The sequence below is a fragment of the Megalobrama amblycephala genome, linkage group LG12, assembly GCF_018812025.1.
Source record: "Megalobrama amblycephala isolate DHTTF-2021 linkage group LG12, ASM1881202v1, whole genome shotgun sequence".
Taxonomy (NCBI): domain Eukaryota; kingdom Metazoa; phylum Chordata; class Actinopteri; order Cypriniformes; family Xenocyprididae; genus Megalobrama; species Megalobrama amblycephala.
The window spans coordinates 16,836,394-16,858,315 of record NC_063055.1 but is presented as its reverse complement, the minus strand read 5'-3'; the positions used below and the strand labels follow the sequence as shown (position 1 = coordinate 16,858,315).

Sequence of the window (21,922 nt, the reverse complement as noted above, 5' to 3'; positions counted from 1 at the left end):
TGCCCTGTTCCATTTCTGACATATTCGCGCAACTTCTGACAGGACGAAGGACAAATGGATTTGGAATGTTCTCTTTGTCACGTCCAGTGTAGACAACATCAAGACAGAAAATATGACAGAGCATATCTCACCTGTGAATTCACCAGTACAGAGTTGGGTAATGAAGAGTACCACAGTGTGTTTCGTGCCTCAAAAAAATTACCTTCTGGCAGTATGAACCTGAACAAGTTAAGAAGCCATTGAGAGACTCACATCACAAACACAAAGAGAAGCCTGTTGAAGTACTGTATTAATTACAATGTTTCAAATAAATACTATAGGATTTTGCAAGCAAGGTCATGTCTGAGAGTGTCTTTGGTGCATGTAGGTATTTTTCTCTACAAAAAGGGGGCCTGGCAGAAAAAGTTTGGAAACCACTGGTATAAACGAGGTTGAGTAAATGACAGAATTTACATTTTGGTGTAAACAAACCCTTTGATATTTGCTTTTTTACTGACCTGGAAGCGGCCAACCAGTTGCTCTGTGATTCCATTGGTCTGACCAGGAGTAGGAGGAGCAGGTCTGTGTGGAAAGATTTAAACATCAATACAAGGCATTTTATTTTAGTAAGAAAATGATGAGAGCGTTGTTTAAAACTTCCTCAAAATCAGTAACTTTAGTGCACTATTAATTAGGGTCACTTTCTGAGTAATATTCTGGACAAATTTGACAAACCAGCAGATGCAAGCATGTTTTACAAGTCAGATACGGTATGTTACTTTGATAAAGTAGCTGGATAAACTCTAAAATCTCAAGTTAACCTGAGACCTTTCCAGATACCAAGTAAATCTGACACAGGCTGACAGAAAGAGCCACATTGGAATCCCCTCAATACTGCCTTTCTTCAAGAATTAAAGGTAGTGACATTCTTCCTCATCTGGAAGTGCAGATACTGGTAACATTTAACAAAATGCAGAAGGCTGAACGAGCATGAATATAAGTTGATGAAATTCAACAGAGAAAAGACAACACAGACTTGTTTAAATACATTAGCAGAACTCCTGACCAGGAAGCATCACATGTCTGAAAACGTTTATTTATCTTAAAATTAATCCCTGGCATATGTTCGCTACAGAAAGCTCTTTATAGCTTCATGAGCAAGGAATGCCACACAAGGGCCTGATTCAGAGCTGGCACTCTACAGTACATCTTCAGAAACCAGTCAAACCCAAGAAGGCTTTCTTTATTTCTCATGAAGCCAAGATCTATTTTGGGAAAGTTCTATTATTTTATTTCTTGAAAATTCTGTTAAATAAACACCCACTGCACTTGTATTCCTTCACTCTGCCATAGTTAGTTGAAAAGAAAAGAAAAAGCTAATCAATTAAGAAAATTGATTCACTCTGGCCACAAATGTGGTTTATTTGTTTAACTATTTCCGCCTAAAACTAAATTTTAACTTTGGTCCAATGATGATTGACACTCCTGAAACCAATACTTCATTAAGACTGCTTTAAACAGACAGAGTTGATGCAGGCATAAAGAACTGGGAGTCTTTCCATTCCTGTTAATGAGATGTTTTACTGCAAGGCTTAGGCAGAGCATCCTCCTATCAATGCCAGTAAAAACAAGACATGAACAGCCCTGGCGGACACATACATTTTACTCAGCCTTTACCTTTTGCTGCTTCTACTTGCAATTGTTTTATCTCTCTTACTTTGTATCACTCAATTTCATCCTAATGTCATACTCCCTTTGATTTATCCTTTCCTCATAAGATTTTCGGTTTTCCCCTTCACCGTTCCTTCTGTCTCTGGCTCAAATTTGCATGTGGTCTGTAGCTGAGTTTTGGAAGCATCTAAATGCAGAAATAGTGTTTTGATGCCTGTGGAGGTATTTTAAAGGGGATGAACTAAGAAATGCAACTTTTTGGAGTAGATAAGAGTCAGCATGAAGCTGTTAAAATTGCTTTAGATTAATTAGATTACATTAGATTAAGCAATATCCTGATCAAGTTTTTTGTGTCCCTGATCCGATTCAAGTAGTTTGATACCGAGTATCTGCCGATACTGTTGCCCTGTCCAAATACCCACACTTGCGGTCTTGGTCACTTGAGAGCTTATGCACACGACAGGAAGTAAGTGCGCAAGACTGTCCAGTGTCTTAAAAATGCCCAAGTGCAATACCCTTAATGCACACTAAACCCACTTCAGAGCAGTATTCAAGGCTAAGCGTATCCCATCATGCATTATGTTCGGGAACTCAGATGCCCTGAAATTGCGAGATGTTGAGGAAAACATTCGACTCCAAGTTAAATTATATATTACATATAATTTGGTAGTAAAATATAAAGTGGTGCACTTTTTATTGATACAAAGATGAATAGGCCATTTGTATTTTGTACATCATTTGCAACTGCTTATCACTTAAAGAAGCACCACAATTTTACAATTAAAGTTAAAATTAAGTTGCATAGCGACCACTGAACAGACGTTTAGAAGTGTACTTCAAAATGCAAAGTATTGAAAATAATCATTTAAAAAAAAAAAAAAAAAAAAAAAAAAGCTGTAAACGCTTGCATTTTTTGCAACACTATAAGCGTGTCCCATCGGGTAATCAAAAGTTCTACACACACTCGTGGTCTTCATACCCACTTGAACTATTGAGCCAAATACGTCATGTAAGTAGACAAGTGGTCAAGTGCAAAGACTGCAAGTGTGGGTGAGTCCTGACCTGATACTATGCTACATGTAGGTGCATTACAGTTATATAATCAATCCAATGTATACAGGGACATACAGTTAATGTAAAATATGGTCATCTATCAAAAATTCAATAAGCAGAATAATTACAATTTAAAAAAAAAAAAAAAAAGTATGGAAAGGAATAATAAAATAAAGGAATCAAAAGTTACAGCATTTTGAACCAAGGTAGCCTTTTTGTTTAGCACTGACACCCCCTAATGGGCATTTATAAAATAGTTCCTCCATGAGGAATATCTCGTGATCGATGCAGTGGATTATGTTGACTTTGGACTCATTTAAATTGGGAGCATCCACTTTAAGTAATTATGTCCATGATCTGAGCATGTTTCAAGTTACGAGCGAAAAATTTCACGGGAAAGCAATATTTGCTTTTACTTAGCTATGTGCGCCTGTGGAGTGTTACGTGTTCTAACTCTGAGAAGAATATCTTGTGATCGACTCAATGTTTATGTTGATTTTGGACTCTTTTTAATCGTAAGAATCTGCTGTAAATTGTGAATCGTGAGAATCTGCTGTTAATCGAGAGAATCTGCTGCTGTAAGACCAGCGACTCTACCGAGCAAGGACACAGACAAGGCACTTGAGTATTGCTCTTTTCTTTTTCCTGCTTTCCTTCCTCTTTTATAGTTTGTTCTTGTCTGTCCATCTTGCAACCTGTTCTAAATATGTGCTTCCAAATTCCCACTATAACTAACACTCGTAAATTGCGTGCCACATGTTGAGACATGGATCAACCCTGAGGACACTGCCACACCGGCAGCCCTCTCCTCCAATTTCACTTCTCTCACACCCCACGCCAGGCTGGGAGGGGTGGTACTGGTCTGCTTATGTCCAATGAATGGAAGTTCAATCCTTTACCATCTCTCTGAGACAATAACTCATTTGAATCGCATACAATTACCATCACCTACCCTGCTAAAATCCATGTTGTAGTGCTCTATCGTCCCCCAGGTCAGCTAGGTAACTTCTTGGAGGAGTTAGATGTGTTACTCTTATCCTTCCCTGAGGATGGTACTCCTCTGGTAGTACTTGGAGATTTCAACATCCATCTAGACAAACCTCAGGCTACTGAGGTCCACACCCTGCTGGCCACATTTGATCTCAAGCGAGTGTCTACTACAGCTACCCACAAATCAGGTAACCAATTGGACCTCATCTACACATGTTGTTACTCCACCGATAATAAACTGGTTACTCCACTACACACCTCAGACCATTTCCTCATTTTTAATCTCAACCTGCCTCCTAACTCAACACACACTTTTCAGCAAAACCTACGCTCATTCTCACCCTCCAGCCTATCCTCTTTGGTCTCATCTACACTTCCTCCCCCTAATCAGTTCTCATCACTGGACACTAACAATGCTACTGACACTCTTTGCAACACTTTAACATCTTGCTTAGATGACTTCTGCCCCCTTTCATCCAGACCAGCCCACGCCACCCCCTCTGACCCCTGGCTATCCGATGTTCTCCGTGAGCATTGGTCTAGACTCAGGGCTGCAGAGAGGAGGTGATCTTAGCTTCTATCAGTCACTCCTTTCTTCTTTCTCTACAAATGTCTCCAATGCTACAACCACATACTATCAAAATAAAATTAACAATTCTACCGATTCCCACACACTTTTCAAAACCTTCTCTTCTCTTCTTTGTCCCCCTCCCCTCCCTCCTACATCAGCTCTTACAGCTGATGATTTTGCCACATTCTTCACACATAACTATCAGTGGCCAATTCTCCACACCACATACTGACAATAACATCTTAATGGAAAACACTCAAGTTCTCCCCTCCTTCTCTCTGCTCTCTGAAGCAGATGTTTGCAAACTCATCCTTTCCAATCACCCTGCCCGCTTGACCCTATCCCCACTTATCTTCTTCAGGCCATCTCCTACTCAAATGACCCTTCGCAAAGACCCGCTCCCCTTAGTTACTGTTGTATTGTCCGACAAGCCATGGCGCCGTCACGCCACACAGAGTGAAAAATACATTGCGGAGCAAAAGGGACACTGACAACACGTTCGACAGACAAGACAGAGCAGGTTACTTATGATATTAAAAGTCACAGCTTTCAAATTGTGTAATTTTTTTAAGAAATTCGTACAATAAAAACATTTTGTGTCGTGACAGATTGCTGTAGAGCCTCAGCTCAAGCGGCTCGTGAACCGACCATCTCTTCCTACTAGTTAATTCAAAGCATCAAATAAACATGAATGAACATGAGAAGGAATGTTTTTTCAAATGCAGAAAGAGGTCAGTACACATTTTTTCAAGTTCAAGTTCTACTCACTCCTGACTGCTTTGTTGGACAAAATGGCGGATTCGGCGTTATGACTGGTTAGATCGCTTGTCAATCAAACTCCTAGCGAAGGGTCAATTGTACCTGCACTCATTCACATTATCAATTCTTCTCTTCACATTGGTACATTTTCACAGCTTTAAGTAGGCTAGGATTACCCCATTGCTTAAAAAACCCACTCTGAATCCAGCACTTTTAGAAAACTACAGACCGGTATCCATTCTTCCATTCATTGCAAAGACACTTAAGAGAGTTGTGTTCAACCATCTTTCTACTTCTCACACAGAACAACCTCCTTGACAACAACCAGTGTGGCTTCAAGAGTGGCCACTCAACTGAGACTGCCCTGCTCTCAGTTACTGAAGCCCTGAGACTGGCACGTGCAACTTCAAAGTCATCAGTACTCATCTTGCTGGATCTATCTGCTGCTTTTGACACAGTCAACCACCAGATCTTCCTGTCAGCCCTCATGACAAAAGGCATCTTAGGAACTGCACTCCAGTGGTTCAAGTCTTACCTCTCAGGTAGGTCCTTCAGGTTATCTTGGAGAGGTGAGGTGTCTAAGTCGCATCATCTTGCTACTGGGGTACCTCAGGGCTCAGTGCTTGGACCACTTCTCTTCTCCATCCACATGTCATCACTAGGATCTGTCATTCAGGAACATGGTTTTTTCCTATCACTGTTATGCTGATGACACACAACTCTACCTCTCATTCCAACCAGATGATCCAACGGTTGCTGCTCGCATCGCAGCCTGCCCGACAGTCATTTCTGCCTGGGTGAAGGACCACCACTTTCAACTCAACCTTGCAAAAACGGAACTGCTTGTGGTGGGTGCCAACACAACACTTCACCATAACCTCTCCATTCAACTTGGTTCATCAACCACAACTCCAAGGACAGTCAGGAACCTTTGAGAGGTGATGGATGATTGTTTAAGCTTCACAGATCATATCGCTACAAAGGCCAGGTCCAGCAGATTTGCCTTGTGCAACATTAGGAAGATTAGACCCTTCCTATTGGAGCATTCCACACAAATTCTTGTCTAAGCTCTTGTTCTATCCAGACTGGACTATTGTAATGCTCTCTTGGCAGGCCTTCCAGCATGCACTGTCAAGCCTCTACAATTGATCCAGAATGCTGCAGTAAGACTGGTCTTTAACGAGCCGAAGAAAGCGCATGTCACACCTTGCTTCATCAGTTTGCATTGGCTGCCAATAGCTGCTCGCATCGAATTCAAGGCTCTAATGTTTGCCTACAGAACAACCACTGGCTCTGCTCCCCTATACCTAGACTCACTACTTCAGACTTATGTACTCTCCAGAAGCTTGCGTTCTGCAAGTGAACGGCGCCTTGTGATGCCATCACAAAGGGGCACAAGATCACTCTCGCGGACCTTCTCCGGGTCTGTTCCCGGCTGGTGGAATGACCTGCCACACTCTATCCATGCAGCCGTGTCTTTAGCCATTTTCAATAAACTGCCAGTTCCTTTACATACACCACTTTAACCTAAAATAATCATTCATAAAGTTTCGAAAAGGTTGAAGCGAATTACAAATCTCATGTCATAAAAGCATTTTGAGCTGAGGTACAAGTATATTTAACCATATGCATGACTCAACCGAACGCACGAGCGCTGTCCAGCAGTCTTCTTCATAAGCGTTTGAGTGTCATCTGCTGTTAAAACAAAGTTCTGGCAGAACGGACATAAATGAGCACATACTCAAAAGCTTTTAAACCCTTGGTGCGAAGATGGAATTTTGGCATGAGTAGTGACATGCTTTAAGGTCTAGAATCTAACCATAGAAACTTACTTTAACAATATAAGTAATAAAAAAAATAGACTTGCATGTTTAGCAGATTAATTTAAATATGTGTTGTTAAATGATTCAAAGCTGAAAAAGTGTTTAATTAATGTATCACTGGTGTCACTAAACAGAAGTGCAAAAATTATTATTTTCAAGCCGGTTTTCTGAACAATCCCCCATTTTGTAGTCGGCAAACAGATACTGCAGTCCTGAGCCAAAGTCTGAGCCAATGTCTGCAAATCCAATAATACATTTTTTTTTTTTTTTTTTTAAGAGAGAATTAATTACTTTAAAATACTGACAGTCATAATACTGGAATACTGCAAAAAACTGGAAATTCAACCCCCAAAATGTTTTATTACACCTTGTAGCAATGTTTATTTTTTTTTTTAAGATTATCCAAAGAACTACTAATTAATTCAGTAAATACTTTACAAATGAAAGGTACTTCATCTAATTTGATTATTTTCTTTTCTACATTTGGAGCTTAATGACCGCAAACCAAACAACCAGATTACCCATAAGAAAAAAACAACTGCTTCAACAGCACTGCAAAACTGAAGTTAAAAACAAAGAGACTCTTGACTGAAGCTCTTGTAAAATACTGCACTGTGCTGATGCACACAAATCTGTGACAGCATGACTGAACATCAAACTGCCAAACTAAATGGTTTCCATTATAATCAGCACAGTCTATCTAATCTACAATCTAGTTTCTGAATTTTTTAAAATCACATCAAGGACATACTGCAATATAAATAGCATAATCTCTATTTGTTGACATACATCTACAGATACATACTGCGATACCAGCCCTACAATTCTGTGAAAGCTCAATACTGTTGAGTTGACAGACAAGAACAAATCAGAAAATAACAATCTTGTTCCAACTGCTTTCACTCTGGTCGATACTCAACACCTCACTCAAAGAACTTGAGGAAACGCTGTTTAAACAGAAAGGCATTTTTACACTCACGTCATTCAATTTTGTGCCCGTTTAGTCCTCAACAAGGTCATCAGCAAGGATTGCGTGTCAACATATGAGCCTCAGGTGAAAGTTTAGCATGACATTGCTGAAGGGGACTAAAACAGCTCGTCTTCTGATGCTCCTGTGCAAAGATCTACACTTTGAAAGACAAATGTAGCATGGCTGACATCATGCATAAATTCCCAGCGACTTTTTTCCTTATTACAACATGATTTCTGGAGCAATTTCTTGTGACAAGACTTTTATTCTTTGGAAGATGTTGCATCAATGCACGACATGTACTGCGACATTCCGGTCATATTTTCAGCTCACTAGAGATTAAATCATTACATAGAGTCTATATAAGTATGTCATGGAAAAATGTAGAGATAAAATAAGAAAAGGAGAGAGAAAAAAAAACTATAAAACCACATGAAGCAGACATCAAAGGGTCTTCACCAGCTGGAGAGTTATCACAGGAGCCATTAATACTAGACACTGTAACCCAAAGCCAAGAGTTATTTGTGACAGTAAAGCAATGAAGACCTCCTGATCAGTGTTGGGAGTAACTAACAATACTACTTGCAACTAGCAACAATACTAACTTTTCATTTTTCAGTAGCATGAAAGTAGCTCAGATACTTTCAAATCAGTGTACAGTAGCTGTGGATCCCAATGGCATTCAGGTCTGTTTTGTGCCAGTTTCAGTAGGTATGCTGATAAACTGTCTGATTTGCAAGAGGAAACACTTTTAAAACAGCTTAAGGAAACTCACCATTCATGCCAACAATTCTTCAAATTCTTCAAACTGCATTCAAGACACGAGTCAATGTCCCTCCACTATTACAAACTTGTTGGCACATTTTTTTGTAAGATGGATTGTTCAGAAAACTAAAAGGGCAAGTAGAGCAGGAAACTTCCATAACTCTGTATCTAAGTATACTAATATGAACTCAGAGGGCAGACACACACCCTCTTCCTCCAATACTGTGGGCTACAGGAGATACACACACACACACACACACACACACACACACACACACACACACACACACACACACACACACACACACACACACACACACAACTAGAGTGCCATTGTCGGCCCAGTGTTGTTTCTGGCCTGGTCAGAGACATGAGGTCAGAAGTGAAAAATGTACTCACATGGACACAGGACTCAAAGCGCATGTGTGTGAAAGAGCAAAAGGTCCATTTGTGGCCAGAACAGTGTTTACTGGTGCTGACATCTAAAGATGAGCAAAATTACAGACTTCAACTAGTCTGTAAGATTACTGGACAATCAGTCGACTAATCAATGTTAAAGTCCTGTATAATTAGACTGGTTTTTGGTTCATCTGACCCCAATTTGATTTTGGGGCTGTTTATGTAAGACAAGCTCTTTATAAGAGCAGTGCAATCATATGGAACAAATTTATAGCTCCTTCAAACATTCAGTTGTTACTGAATTTAGACAAAAACAGTATATATACACCAGGAGGGATCACTCGCATTACTACGAATGGGAGAAAGTGCAATGTGCAATACTGCAGAATACGTCTTTCTAAATAAAAGAGCCAATCTGTTAAGTCATGACAGCACTGTAGCTGCTGTTAGATGCTCTGGTTGGCATAGAAAGTCAGTGTCCTGAGACGTGCGTTTGGGACTGGATGTAGGGCTGCATGATTAATTGCACGAGATTGTCATGCGTCTCTCATCAGTAAAGCCGGTTCTGTGATTAGCGGTAAATGTCCATCACCTGCTTTCAAATTGACGGCACTTAATATACAGAGCCGTAGTTCGCGGACAAGCTACGCAATATCGTGTTCATAATCGCAGATGAATCGCTTTCGATTACGAACGCGATATTGCGTAGCTTGTCCGCGAACTACGGCTCTGTATATTAAGTGCCACTCCATTTGAAAGCAGGTGATGGACATTTACCGCTAATCACAGAACCGGCTTTACTGACGAGACACGCATGACAAAAGCATGCGATTAATCGTGCAGCCCTAACTGGATGTGTACTGGCTGAACCAACCTGAAATATATATGATGTTTATTGGAAAAATTCATGTCAGATTTTATTGTTGGATTAAAATTAGGGCTGTCAAAATAAACGTTAATTTTGCGATTTTTTTTTTTCCAGGTTGCACACGCAGAATGCTGCTTCAAACAGCACGCCATTGCCGCACTGAGTTCTCATTTGCGTTTGAATGGAGAAAATCGAGTATCCTCATAAGCACAGTCTTAAAGAGTTAAAAAGTGTTAAATTAACGTAAAGTGTTATGAGAAAATAGGATGTGTGTCAGAATCAAGTCATGTGCGTCAGGTCTTAAAGTGACAGCAGACAAATAATGCTGCTGTCTGTGTCAATGTTAATCAAAAAAATAATAGAGAAAGAAAATCATTCACTCCTCTGGACTGAATAACTTTTGTAGCTTTAATAAGGATTGATTTATATTCAATTTATAATTTATGCAGTGAAGACTGTGCAGTATTTGGTTATTACATTTCTGAATATTTACTTGTTAGACCTAGCTGAAAATCTTAAAAGCACTGTTTACAAGGTTACATGGGTCAAAAACAATGAAAACAATAAAATTTTTTGTGCATTTTAACAGCGCAGGTAAGAATCTGAACTGAATCTAGAAAAAAAAAAGAAAAAAAAAAAAAAAAACTTAGAGTTGAGCCCTGATATATTAAAGTCACAGCCAATTGTGACATTTATTACAATGCGTTTATGTGAAGATTGTTTTACTTGTTTCACTTAAAAAGTTTTTAAAACATTAAAATGTTGCTTTCAATTATACTGTAATGTTGAATGGCTATAATTAATGGCTAAAATTGAGAAAACAAAATCCATTTAATAGATACATCAGTATCAGTACTGATATCAGTGATACTGGGCTTCATTCATAATGCTCATAGTAAAAAGATTCCATTAAACAAATACTTAAAATGTTTGTTTTTTCTACATTATTTTGGAGATTCAATGTGAAAGTATTACAAAATATAAAAATATATTAAAAACTTTAAATGTTAGGAGCGATTAATCATGATTAATTACAGAAATGTGCGATTAATTGGTTAAATATTTTGTTAGTCGATTTGACAGCACTAATTAAAACATTTTTTTAAACATGAGTTTGGCAAGCCATTTTCGAACTTTCATTATTTCCCCACACAAGCATAGAAAAGTTTTAAATGCCTAAAATAGCTGCCTGGAGGCACTGACAATATGGCAGCTGAGTGAACTGACTTTCAGAAGCAATACTTCTCTTTTAGATTTTTCTAAATTGAAATAAGTCACAACATTGTCATATTTCATGAACAACCATCGCTGTCATTTCAGTCCAGTACTAATGCACTTGTACCAATTACTGACCACCTGAGAAAGTACTGAAAGAAAAACAGCAAATGTAAATAAAGAAAATAAAAGGGACCCTCACCTTTCTACAAGCAGTTGCAGTTGTGTCGTGCAGCTCTTGATTTTGTTTTGTGCCTCTACATTCAGCATTTCACCAGTATTGAGTCCATTAATCTCCATGATGATGTCACCGGGCTGTAGACAAGCCATCTCTGCCTTACTGCCGGCATTCACCTTGGGACAGAAACATTCAAACAATTAGAACTCTGACTCTTCAGTCTGGACTATTATAGACGTGGCTTCAAAGTCTGTGGCCCTGTAAGAATAAAACTATTACATTTGTGTCAATAGAGGTATTCCATAACATAAAAAAACATTAATTAAAATTTTTTTTTACTAAATTACCAGAAGAAACAATTTTTTTTGTTTGTTTGTTTTTTATTTACAAACCCAATTCCAAATAAGTTGGGACACTGTACAAATTGTGAATAAAAACAGAATGCAATGATGTGGAAGTTTCAAATGTCACTATTTTATTCAGAATACAACATAGAACATATAAAAGGTTTAAACTGACAAAATGTATAATTTTAAGGGAAAAATAAGTTGATTTTAAATTTCATGGCATCAACACATCTCAAAAAAATTGGGACAAGGCTATGTTTACCACTGTGTGGCATCCCCTCTTCTTTTTATAACAGTCTGCAAACGTCTGGGGACTAAGGAGACAAGTTGCTCAAGTTTAGGAATAGGAATGTTGTCCCATTCTTGTCTAATACAGGCTTCTAGTTGCTCAACTGTCTTAGGTCTTCTTTGTCTCATCTTCCTCTTTATGATGCGCCAAATGTTTTCTATGGGTGAAAGATCTGAACTGCAGGCTGGCCATTTCAGTACCCGGATCCCTCTTCTACGCAGCCATGAAGCTGTAATTGATGCAGTAAGTGGTCTGGCATTGTCATGTTGGAAAATGCAAGGTCTTCCCTGAAAGAGACGACGTCTGGATGGGAGCATATGTTGTTCTAGAACTTGGGTATACCTTTCAGCATTGATGGTGCCTTTCCAGATGTGTAAGCTGCCCATGCTACACGCACTCATGCAACCCCATACCATCAGAGATGCAGGCTTCTGAACTGAGCGCTGATAACAACTTTGGGTTGTCCTTGTCCTCTTTAGTCCGGATGACATGGCGTCCTAGTTTTCCAAAAAGAACTTCAAATTTTGATTCATCTGACCACAGAACAGTTTTCCACTTTGCCAAAGTCCATGTTAAATGAATCTTGGCCCAGAGAAAATGCCTGCGCTTCTGGATCATGTTTAGATATGGCTTCTTTTTGACCCATAGAGTTTTAGCCGGCAACGGCGAATGGCACGGTAGATTGTGTTCACCGACAATATTCCTGTATTCCTGAGCCCATGTTGTGATTTCCATTACAGTAGCATTCCTGTATGTGATGCAGTGCCGTCTAAGGGCCCGAAGATCACGGGCATCCAGTATGGTTTTCCGGCCTTGACCCTTACGCACAGAGATTGTTCCAGATTCTCTGAATCTTTGGATGATATTATGCACTGTAGATGATGATAACTTCAAACTCTTTGCAATTTTTCTCTGAGAAACTCCTTTCTGATATTGCTCCACTATTTTTCACCGCAGCATTGGGGGAATTGGTGATCCTCTGCCCATCTTGACTTCTGAGAGACACTGCCACTCTGAGAGGCTCTTTTTATACCCAATCATGTTGCCAATTGACCTAATAAGTTGCAAATTGGTCCTCTAGCTGTTCCTTATATGTACATTTAACTTTTCCAGCCTCTTACTGCTACCTGTCCCTACTTTTTTGGAATGTGTAGCTCTCATGAAATCCAAAATGAGCCAATATTTGGCATGACATTTCAAAATGTCTCACTTTCAACATTTGATATGTTATATATATTCTGTTGTGAATAAAATAAGTTTATGAGATTTATAAATTATTGAATTCCTTTTTTATTCACAATTTGTACAGTGTCCCAACTTTTTTGGAATCGGGTTTGTATACTAAGGTAACAATATGTACCTTGCCAACATGGGGAAGATGGGTTGATTTTCTTTTTTATTGTGTATATTTAATTAAATTGTATTTTGTTTTACAGTGTGCAAAATTTTATTCTAAATAGGTATTCTAAATACTCTCATATCAGTTATTTGGTTGAAAAGACAAGTCCCATCCCCAATCTCACACCATTAGTTGATTCAATGTTGCGGTTTTAGAGTGTACAAACAGAGCAATGTTTTAAACCGTGCCACAGACTTTTACAATACCAACCTACCAATGGGCTTACTTATAGTGGTGTTATAGTTGGCAGAAATCTTAAAAACAACTATACAAGGACTGCTGTTGGTTGGGCAAAGCTTAATCCCCTCAAGACTCAATAGTCAATAAGGCCACAACCTCATTAGTAGGAAAAGAGGAAAGCAACACCTCAGCCTGACTCAAAACACCCAAACAGCACGGCACAGAGAGGCATTGCAGACTGCCAGTCAGCTGTTGTTGTTTTTGTTGTTGATGTTGACGTTAGCTGAAAGCAGAGGGGCAGAGGTGCCATGTTTGAGGACCTGCTCGAGTGCCAATTAACTGTTGCTACAGAGACGCACAATGAAGCGCGTCTCATGTAATCAGTACGTCTCACTTCACGTGGAGTGTGAATATACCAGTGGTGTAAGTATTTGAGTAAATGTAATTAGTTACTGTGATCAAGAATAATTTTAGCTACTTTGTAATTTTACTAAGTATCAAATATTAGTAATTTACTCTCTAATTGACTACATTTTTGAATATGTTCTCTTTACACCAATACATTTGTGATGAGTAATGCAATTACTCTTTACATTTTTCAAGGCACCTACATTTTTCTGAAGCAGTTTATTTTTGCTATAAAAGTGATAATCACCATCTACAGGGCATTGAAGGTACTATATCTTGTGTGTTTTACTTTTCAACCCAAACTTTAAAACAACTTTATGCAAATGTGACTGCATTAGCAGGTAGTTGTGAATTGCAGGTGTTTCATATGAGATGAGGACATGGCTGCAGCCGGTGATGAGGCTAAAACATCCAGTGCAAGTAAGCTTTGATTATTTAATTTTACCTAACATTATCTTATTTATCTGCTATATTGAGGAGATCTTTTTGAAGGACGTTGGTTACTTATGCCCTTTTTGAGCACTTGAGTGTTTGTAGACGTTTTTTAAGAGGCTGTTGTGCCGACCTTGATTTATTGTAATTGAGGTGCAGATTTATTTATACTTTAGAAAATAAATATGATTGTCTCCTCACAAATTTTCACTGGCATGTCTCTTAGATGTAGAGGACTAGTGCTTCTTTGAGCTTACATTGACTACGGGTAAAATACTGTTAAAAACAGATACTCCTAAATCAGATACTCTTAAAGGGATATTCACCCAAAAATGAAAATTCTGTCATCATTTACTCACCCTCAAGTTGTTCCAAACCTGTATGAATTTCTTTGTTCTGCTGAACACAAAGGAAGATATTTGGAAGAATGTCAGTAATCAAACAGATCTCGTCCCCCATTTACTACCTTAGTAGGAAAAATAAATACTAAGGAAGTCAGTGGGGGGCTTAAAGATTCTGATCTGTTTGGTTACTGACATTCTTCCAAATATTTTCCTTTGTGTTCAGCAGAACAAAGAAATTCATACAGGTTTGGAACCACTCGAGGGTGAGTAAATGACAACAATTTTCATTCTTGGGTGAACTATCCCTTTAAGACTTTTACTGAGGTCATATCTGAATTAGCGACTTTTCGCTGTAAGCTATCTATACTTTTACTCAAGTATGGTTTTCAGTTCACTCTTTACTGGCAAAAAAGACCTGAGAAACAGATTACCCACATACTTAACTGGAGAATTTGAACTATGCAATGACTGTCAGTGGTGTCAAGTATTTTTATAGGAATATCTAGGTAAATTGGTAGATTTCGGAATATAGATTCTGAGGTTTGTCTCATGCAACCCAAATTGCAACGGTGTCAAACATGTATGTCAAAACTTGAGGAATCATGGAGAGTCAGGAAGGGTTAGTTCAGACAAAAACAATGTAAGGAGGGGAGCACAAGATTTGTGCCCATGCCAAACTCCTACCACTATACTCTGACCTGTCCCTCCAGGAGGCCCTTTGGAGCCCTCTTAAAAAACACCCCATGCTGTTCTATTCTGTGTTTCTTACAACCCCTCTCAATACCAAAGGTCTACTGCACTGCATGGACACTGTTAGGCTCTCATTTTCTTCACATATTGGCTGTTGAGGGCACAACCCAGTCTAGAGAACTGAAAGAAAACTAAGTCTAAGTCTTTAAAGGGATAGTTCACCCAAAAAGGAATATTGCATCAAGCAAGCATGTTTGAGCTTCTGTTTACCATATTTGATGTGCTACGGTATACATGTATGTGCGCTGATCAATGTTTATGTGTGAATAAAAGTCTAAATTAAATCGGTTCATTTAAGTGATCATGTGTCTTCAAACTTTCAAAAATGAATGGAAAATCTTATAGGTTTGGAACAACATGAGGGTGAATAAATGACAATTTTCATTTACTTAAAGTACATTTGAAACAGAATAATAATAGTTAATAATAACGACAACGAGAGGCTCAAAAATGTAAAGTCTCAGTGTTTTTAAGTGGTTTAAGTTCAAATCCAACGGTATTCTGAATTACAGTGCAGATGTGACCAGAATCTGAAAGGAAAGGTTCCATTAGCTGCCTTTAATTAGAAACACTGTGGTGTATTTCTGGATCACAACATGGAACTAGTTTTTGTAAAAATGAACTTTGTTTTAGTTGAGAGGAACTGTTTTGGTTCAATTTTAAAACTGTCCCAAAGCTGAAAAACAAAAAATAAATGGGTTCCAGACTAGGTGGCAGATGTATAGTGGATCCTGAAATTCTCAAATGAAAAACAGTCTGTTAAAAAAGTGTTGAAAGTTTAAATGCAAAAAAAGCAAACTGATAAACATATTGTGAGAGACTCAGATTGACACAAAAATGTGAACCCAATGATTCACGTTGTGGCTAAACCTAACTCTTGCACACTGTAGCTAAAGTTGAAAATATTTTCTATTATTCTAAAAAGAGAATGGAGAATACCTGTAAGGAAAAAAAGGGGGGGGGTGGGGGTGGGGAGACAATAGCTTGACCATCCGCAATACAATACAATAACCAGGAACTTCCTCTTTAATTACACAGTTCTTGTTTCAAGTAGTCAAGGAGACAGAGTGCATAACAGTTAGACACCAGTAAATAACTTGAAAAGCAAGATGTTATATTAAGCGTTTAGGTACGAGGGTTCATTGCCTTAAATCACTAATGCAAAAACCAAGGAGATGAACCATGTTCTGGACTGGTTAATTTTGGTTAACAGATAAAAATTACCTTGGAAACAGTTATGGCCTTCTTGAAGTCTCGCCCTCCTGATATTCTGAATCCCCAGGGGGACGGGCCAATCAGATTCACTGTAAATGGCATCATGTGATCGCAGGCTGCTACCCAATGCTCTCAGGAGTGCTGTGGGATGATAAAAAAAAGTGTGAGAAGAGAAAGGCTTAAAAAAAAAAAAAAAAAAAAAAAAAGTGGAAAACCAACAGATGCAGAGACTCAGTCAAGTTTAATTTGACATCAAGCTGAAATGCCACAGATGTGTCTCATAGTTTCCACAACTCTGAGCCACTGGCTGCTGTTGAAAGGTAAATTGCCTTCACCTGTTCTTCAGAACACCTTTCATCCCATTCCACATGACTGCAGCTCAAATCCACCAACACTCTAGCAACCAAGAATCATAGAAAGGTGCCACATGACTGACATTCCTGAAGTGTGTTTTTTTTTTTTTTTTTGTAAGATGTAGCACCCATAAGGAGAGTGTGAAAGCACACTTTTTGTGCACACAATGTAGATAAGTTACAACAGTTAAACGTGTCAGCTGTGTGGACACTAGCTCTGGATTGACAATATTAATTTCTCAATTTTAATCAGTAATAATACAGTGTCTATCTAAAATCTTTTAGTCTGTGCTGTTTTCTGTTGATGCATGAACAAAACTAAACATTTCTAGCACATAGTTTGTTACTTTTACTATGAAGCAAAGTCTCAACTTTAAAATTGTTGAAATTCCAACAATAAATGTTGCTTTGGCGCTCTTTAATATGGCGTGATGGATCACTGTAACTGCCTCAGTTCAAACGGCATCACGGATCAAGCGCACGTGAACCAGTCATCTCCTTTTAACTACTAGTTCCAGCACAAAATAAACATGGGTGAACACCAGAAGGTATGTTGAAAGATGCATTACCACTTACCCAAATGAATAGTCTAATTTAATCGCTCAGTGAGGGTTACAACTGGTGAAAGGCGTCAATAAATCAGATTCTAGGCTATACAATGTCACTTAAAGGATTAGTTCACTTTCAAATGAAAATTGGCCCAATGCTTTACTTGCCCTCAAGCCATCCTAGGTGTACTGTATATGACTTTCTTCTTTCTGATGAACACAATTGGAGAAATATTAATAAATATCCTGACGCATCCGAGCTTTATAATGGCAGTGAACAGGTGTCACGAGTATGAGCTGAAGAAATTGCTCCCATCCATCATAAACGTACTCCACACGGCTTCGGGGGGTTAATAAAGGCATTTTGAAGCAAAGCAATGCGTTTGTGTAAAAAAAAAAAAAAAAAAAAAAAAAAAAAAATCCATATTTAACAAGTTATGAAGTAAAATATCTAGCTTCCACCAGACCGCCTTCCATAATCTACTTACGAAGAAAGTGTAAAACTCTTGCAGTTCACAAAGCTTACGCTACGTCCATGCCTTCCCTATTCAACTTGCGGAAAAAGTGTAAGTGACGTGACGCCAATTTACACATTCTTCATAACTTGAATTCAGAAGGCGGTCTGGCGCAAGCTAGATATTTTACTTCATAATTTGTTAAATATGGATTTTTTTTTTTTTTTTAACTCCTACGCATCGCTTCGCTTTATTAACCACCCGGAGCCATGTGGAGTACGTGTTTATGATGGATGGATGTGGATGGAAGCACTTTCTTCAGCTCATCCCCGTACCCCTGTTCACTGCCATTATAAAGCTCAGATGCGTCAGGATATTTATTAAAATATCTTCGATTGTGTTCATCAGAAAGAAGTCATATACACCTAGGATGGCTTGAGGGTAAGTAAATCTTGGGGTAATTTTCACTGAAAGTGAACTAATCCTTTTCAGTTACATTTACATCAAGAAAGCTGTTCATAAACTCATTAGTTAGACAGCTGGATTTTGCTAATTAGGTTATATGCACTATATTATATTTTTACTTATTTTCATGACAGATTTATTCAAACATAGAATAAGTAATATACTAAAGACATAAGTAAAGACATCACTAACAGGTTATTACAGTTAATTGTTGTTTAAATGTTTATATTTCACATCAGACTGGAGTAGAAACAATTGTTATAAAAAGTTGATATAAAAACTGCCTAATGTGCAATTTAAATGTTTATACAACTCAGTTTTAGCTAATTAAGTGCTGCTGATTAATATATAAGTTTGATTAACTAATTTATTATTAATTTATCATTTATTTTTGCTTCGGTTTTCGACCAAGTGCATCCTGAATTTTCAGTTTCGGCCCAGAATTTTTATTCTGGTGCAGCCCTGCTTTTAGCCATTTTCTTTTTCACTGAAGAGCCATAATTTTTAACAAGTAGTCTGACGCAGCTGCAAAGAAGATTTAAAATGTTAAAATAAGAAATAAAAAAAAAAATCCAGTTTAGAATTTGCATTTTAGATTAAATTCAATCAGATTTAAATAATGTTTAATTAATGTTTAAATGCTGAAATAATGTTTTATGTCACAGACATGAATTAAATGTCTACAGAGCTTAAAATATCTGACAACACAACTGACAAAACTTAACAAAAATTCAGCCAGACCTAGTGTTGATCCTCGTAATCTTGAACATTCAATGATGAGCTCCTTGAAAACATGATGGTTCATAATGCCATTGAGACCAAAGCAGATTCTTTTAATTTACACACCCTCATATTGTTTCAAACCCACAAAAGTTTCCTTCTTTTGTGGAACATAAAAGGATAAATTCCATGTTCGGCCAAGACTGTGCTGGTCTCTCTTCATGCAATGGGCTATTTGCACTGAACTTCATGACAAGAAATTAATGCATTCACACCACCTCTGAGCTTAATCAAACAGTATGTAAATACTTCTAAACGAACCTCAGATGCAGCTTCTGTGTCCTAAGTGTCTTACTGTACTTACTGATAAAGAATGATTAAATTATTAATAAAGAACTTGACATAAAAGATGAAATTTAATAAAGGTTGGGGGGGAGGGGGAGATCCCCTTTTTAAAAGATTAAAAGTTGCTCTGGAAATCAATTTAAGGGGGCAAGTAAGAGCTGATAGAATACTGATGAGAGTATTGCTTCAGGAATAATAATAATAAAAAAAAAAAAAATTTACTGTACACTACATAAAAAGCACACAATACTTAATCTCAAGCCCTTCAATGGGAGCAATGGGAGTGCAACTTCTACATGCTTACATTATTTTTTAAGACAGTGGTTTTCAATCCTGGTGCTAGGGACCCATCAATCTGCACATTTTGTATGTCTCACTTATCCGAGTTCAGTTCATGGAGTTCTCACTTAACGAGCTGATGATTTGAATAATAAAGGAGACATACAAATCAGGACCCATGATTGAAAACAACTGTTTTAAGAGATATTATAAGAATACTGAATTATCCCTTTAAGGATACTGAAGACTCCAGTGAAGCACTGGCCTGCAGCAGCCTCGTACATGATCTCACCAAAGTGTTGATGAACTATTTACCTTACAGCAAAAACATGCCTGGACTCTTTGATGCAAAGCTTCAAAAATCAAGTGAACTTTTTTGTTGTCAGCATATGGGTTCTGGAATGTGATACACTAAAAATAAGGTAGATAAAACATTACGTAAGAGCTGATGCAGCCATTTATAACTTAAATGTGCAAGGTTTCCAGTTTAATGTATTGTCATAATTATAAACACCGGTTTGAAGTGCAAATAAATTATACTGCACAAATACCACACTTAGTTATTCTTCTAGTCATTTACCATTGCGGCTAATGACTCAGAAGTGCTGCACAGAAAATATCTTACTTCTGCTTTGGAAAATAAGGTGGGTAGCTATTATAAATATCTCAGATTAGGAATCCACTATAAAACTACTGTTTTAAGGCGTGGGCAGATTGTGACTGGGCAGAAGAACTGAGGTTTACAGCCTTTATCTCTCCCTGTCTGTCCACTTACTCACCCTGATTTGACCTTTGATAGTTTCGATATTCTTATGCAACACCGAAAAAGTAATTAAAAGTCTCCTCATTAAAGGACCAGTCCTTCATACACTTGTATGTACCACAAAGTCATAATTAAAAACATTTATTTTGGTTATCTAATATTGTACATTAGGTGCGGCATGACAATCTTTTATCACAAGTCATTTCATATCATGGTAATTTTGATCTGGAAATTGCACAGAAAATTTTTCACATTAAAGTCCCCCTGTGGTGAAAATCAAAAGTTTTTAATGTTGTTCATATGTCTCTCTGGTGTTTCTAACATGCTTTAAGACATACCATGTGCAAATTCATAAGTCAACACCATTGCTGAGTATTTTCTCTTTAAAACTGCAGTAAACCAAAGATAGTCTCAAACCCGTGGTTTGAAATCGCTGGTGTTTCTGACGTCACAAACTACCTTGTAACCAATCACATCAACGTGCCGTTAGGGTTTAGCATATCATTAACTGACCACACAAGGGAGTCTCTGGCTGAATCTCAAATGGCACCCTAAACCCTCACGGTCTTCCTCTGAGTCTGCACGTTCGTGACGTAATGCCGTTTTGACTGCAGGGGAAAGTCCTCTGCATAACTCGCAAACTTGTGGGCTCAGCTGAAATGCACATCGAGGGCACATAGCAGCCACAAAGGGGGTGCTCACGAGCACCCTTCTGAAACCTAAAATAATGAATTGGACACCCTACGGCATGCAACGTCAACTGGCGGCCCGCGGGCCAAATCCGGCCCGCCAGAGATTTCCATCCGGCCCCCAGAATAATACTGAATTCAGGAATAGCCTTGTAAGAGGAAAAAAGTTTAGGGCTGGTCCGAATACCATTTTTTGAGCTTCGAAGCTTCGGTAGTAATGAACATCGACTCTTCGGAGAGAGGGGCTGAACATATTTTTCTCTCTAATAAAGGCAGGAATCTGTGTCTGTATGTCCGTTTGCATTTTTATTATTTCGAGAACCGTTCATCCAATCGACTTCACAAGGCAGTGCAGTGTCGCATTTGGTGCAATATAGATGGACACGCGAGACACGACACATTCAGAATTAATAAACTTTTAGTAAACTACAGTCAGAACAGCGCGAGCGGGAAGCGGCGCACCTCATGCGGGCAGGGCTTATGCTCCGAGAACGGACACTGCACTAGTGATATAAAACGCACACACACAGGTCTGTTAAATTAAGCAATACTTTTAAGGTAGTCTAATATTTTTCTGACTAACAAATTGGCACAGTAAGGGTAGAAATTTAAATAAAGAAAAAACTAAATTTAAATAAAGAAAAAACTAAATTTATATAAACAAAAACGAAATTTAAATAAAGAAAAAACGAAATTTAAA

General features: G+C 38.1%; 1 protein-coding gene across 2 annotated transcripts in view; it reads right to left on the bottom strand.

Annotated features, from left to right (window-relative positions):
* pdlim2 (PDZ and LIM domain 2 (mystique)) overlaps positions 1 to 21,922 on the bottom strand; it is an 83,495-nt gene that overhangs the window by 43,295 nt on the left and 18,278 nt on the right. For both annotated transcript variants that reach the window (XM_048209224.1, XM_048209225.1), the window contains exons 2-4: positions 16,615 to 16,746; positions 11,266 to 11,417; positions 498 to 561 (exon numbers count right to left, since the gene is read on the bottom strand). In XM_048209224.1, the coding sequence (XP_048065181.1) occupies positions 498 to 561; positions 11,266 to 11,417; positions 16,615 to 16,710 (312 nt within the window). In that variant the 5' untranslated portion in view covers positions 16,711 to 16,746. The remainder of the gene's footprint in view (positions 1 to 497; positions 562 to 11,265; positions 11,418 to 16,614; positions 16,747 to 21,922) is intronic.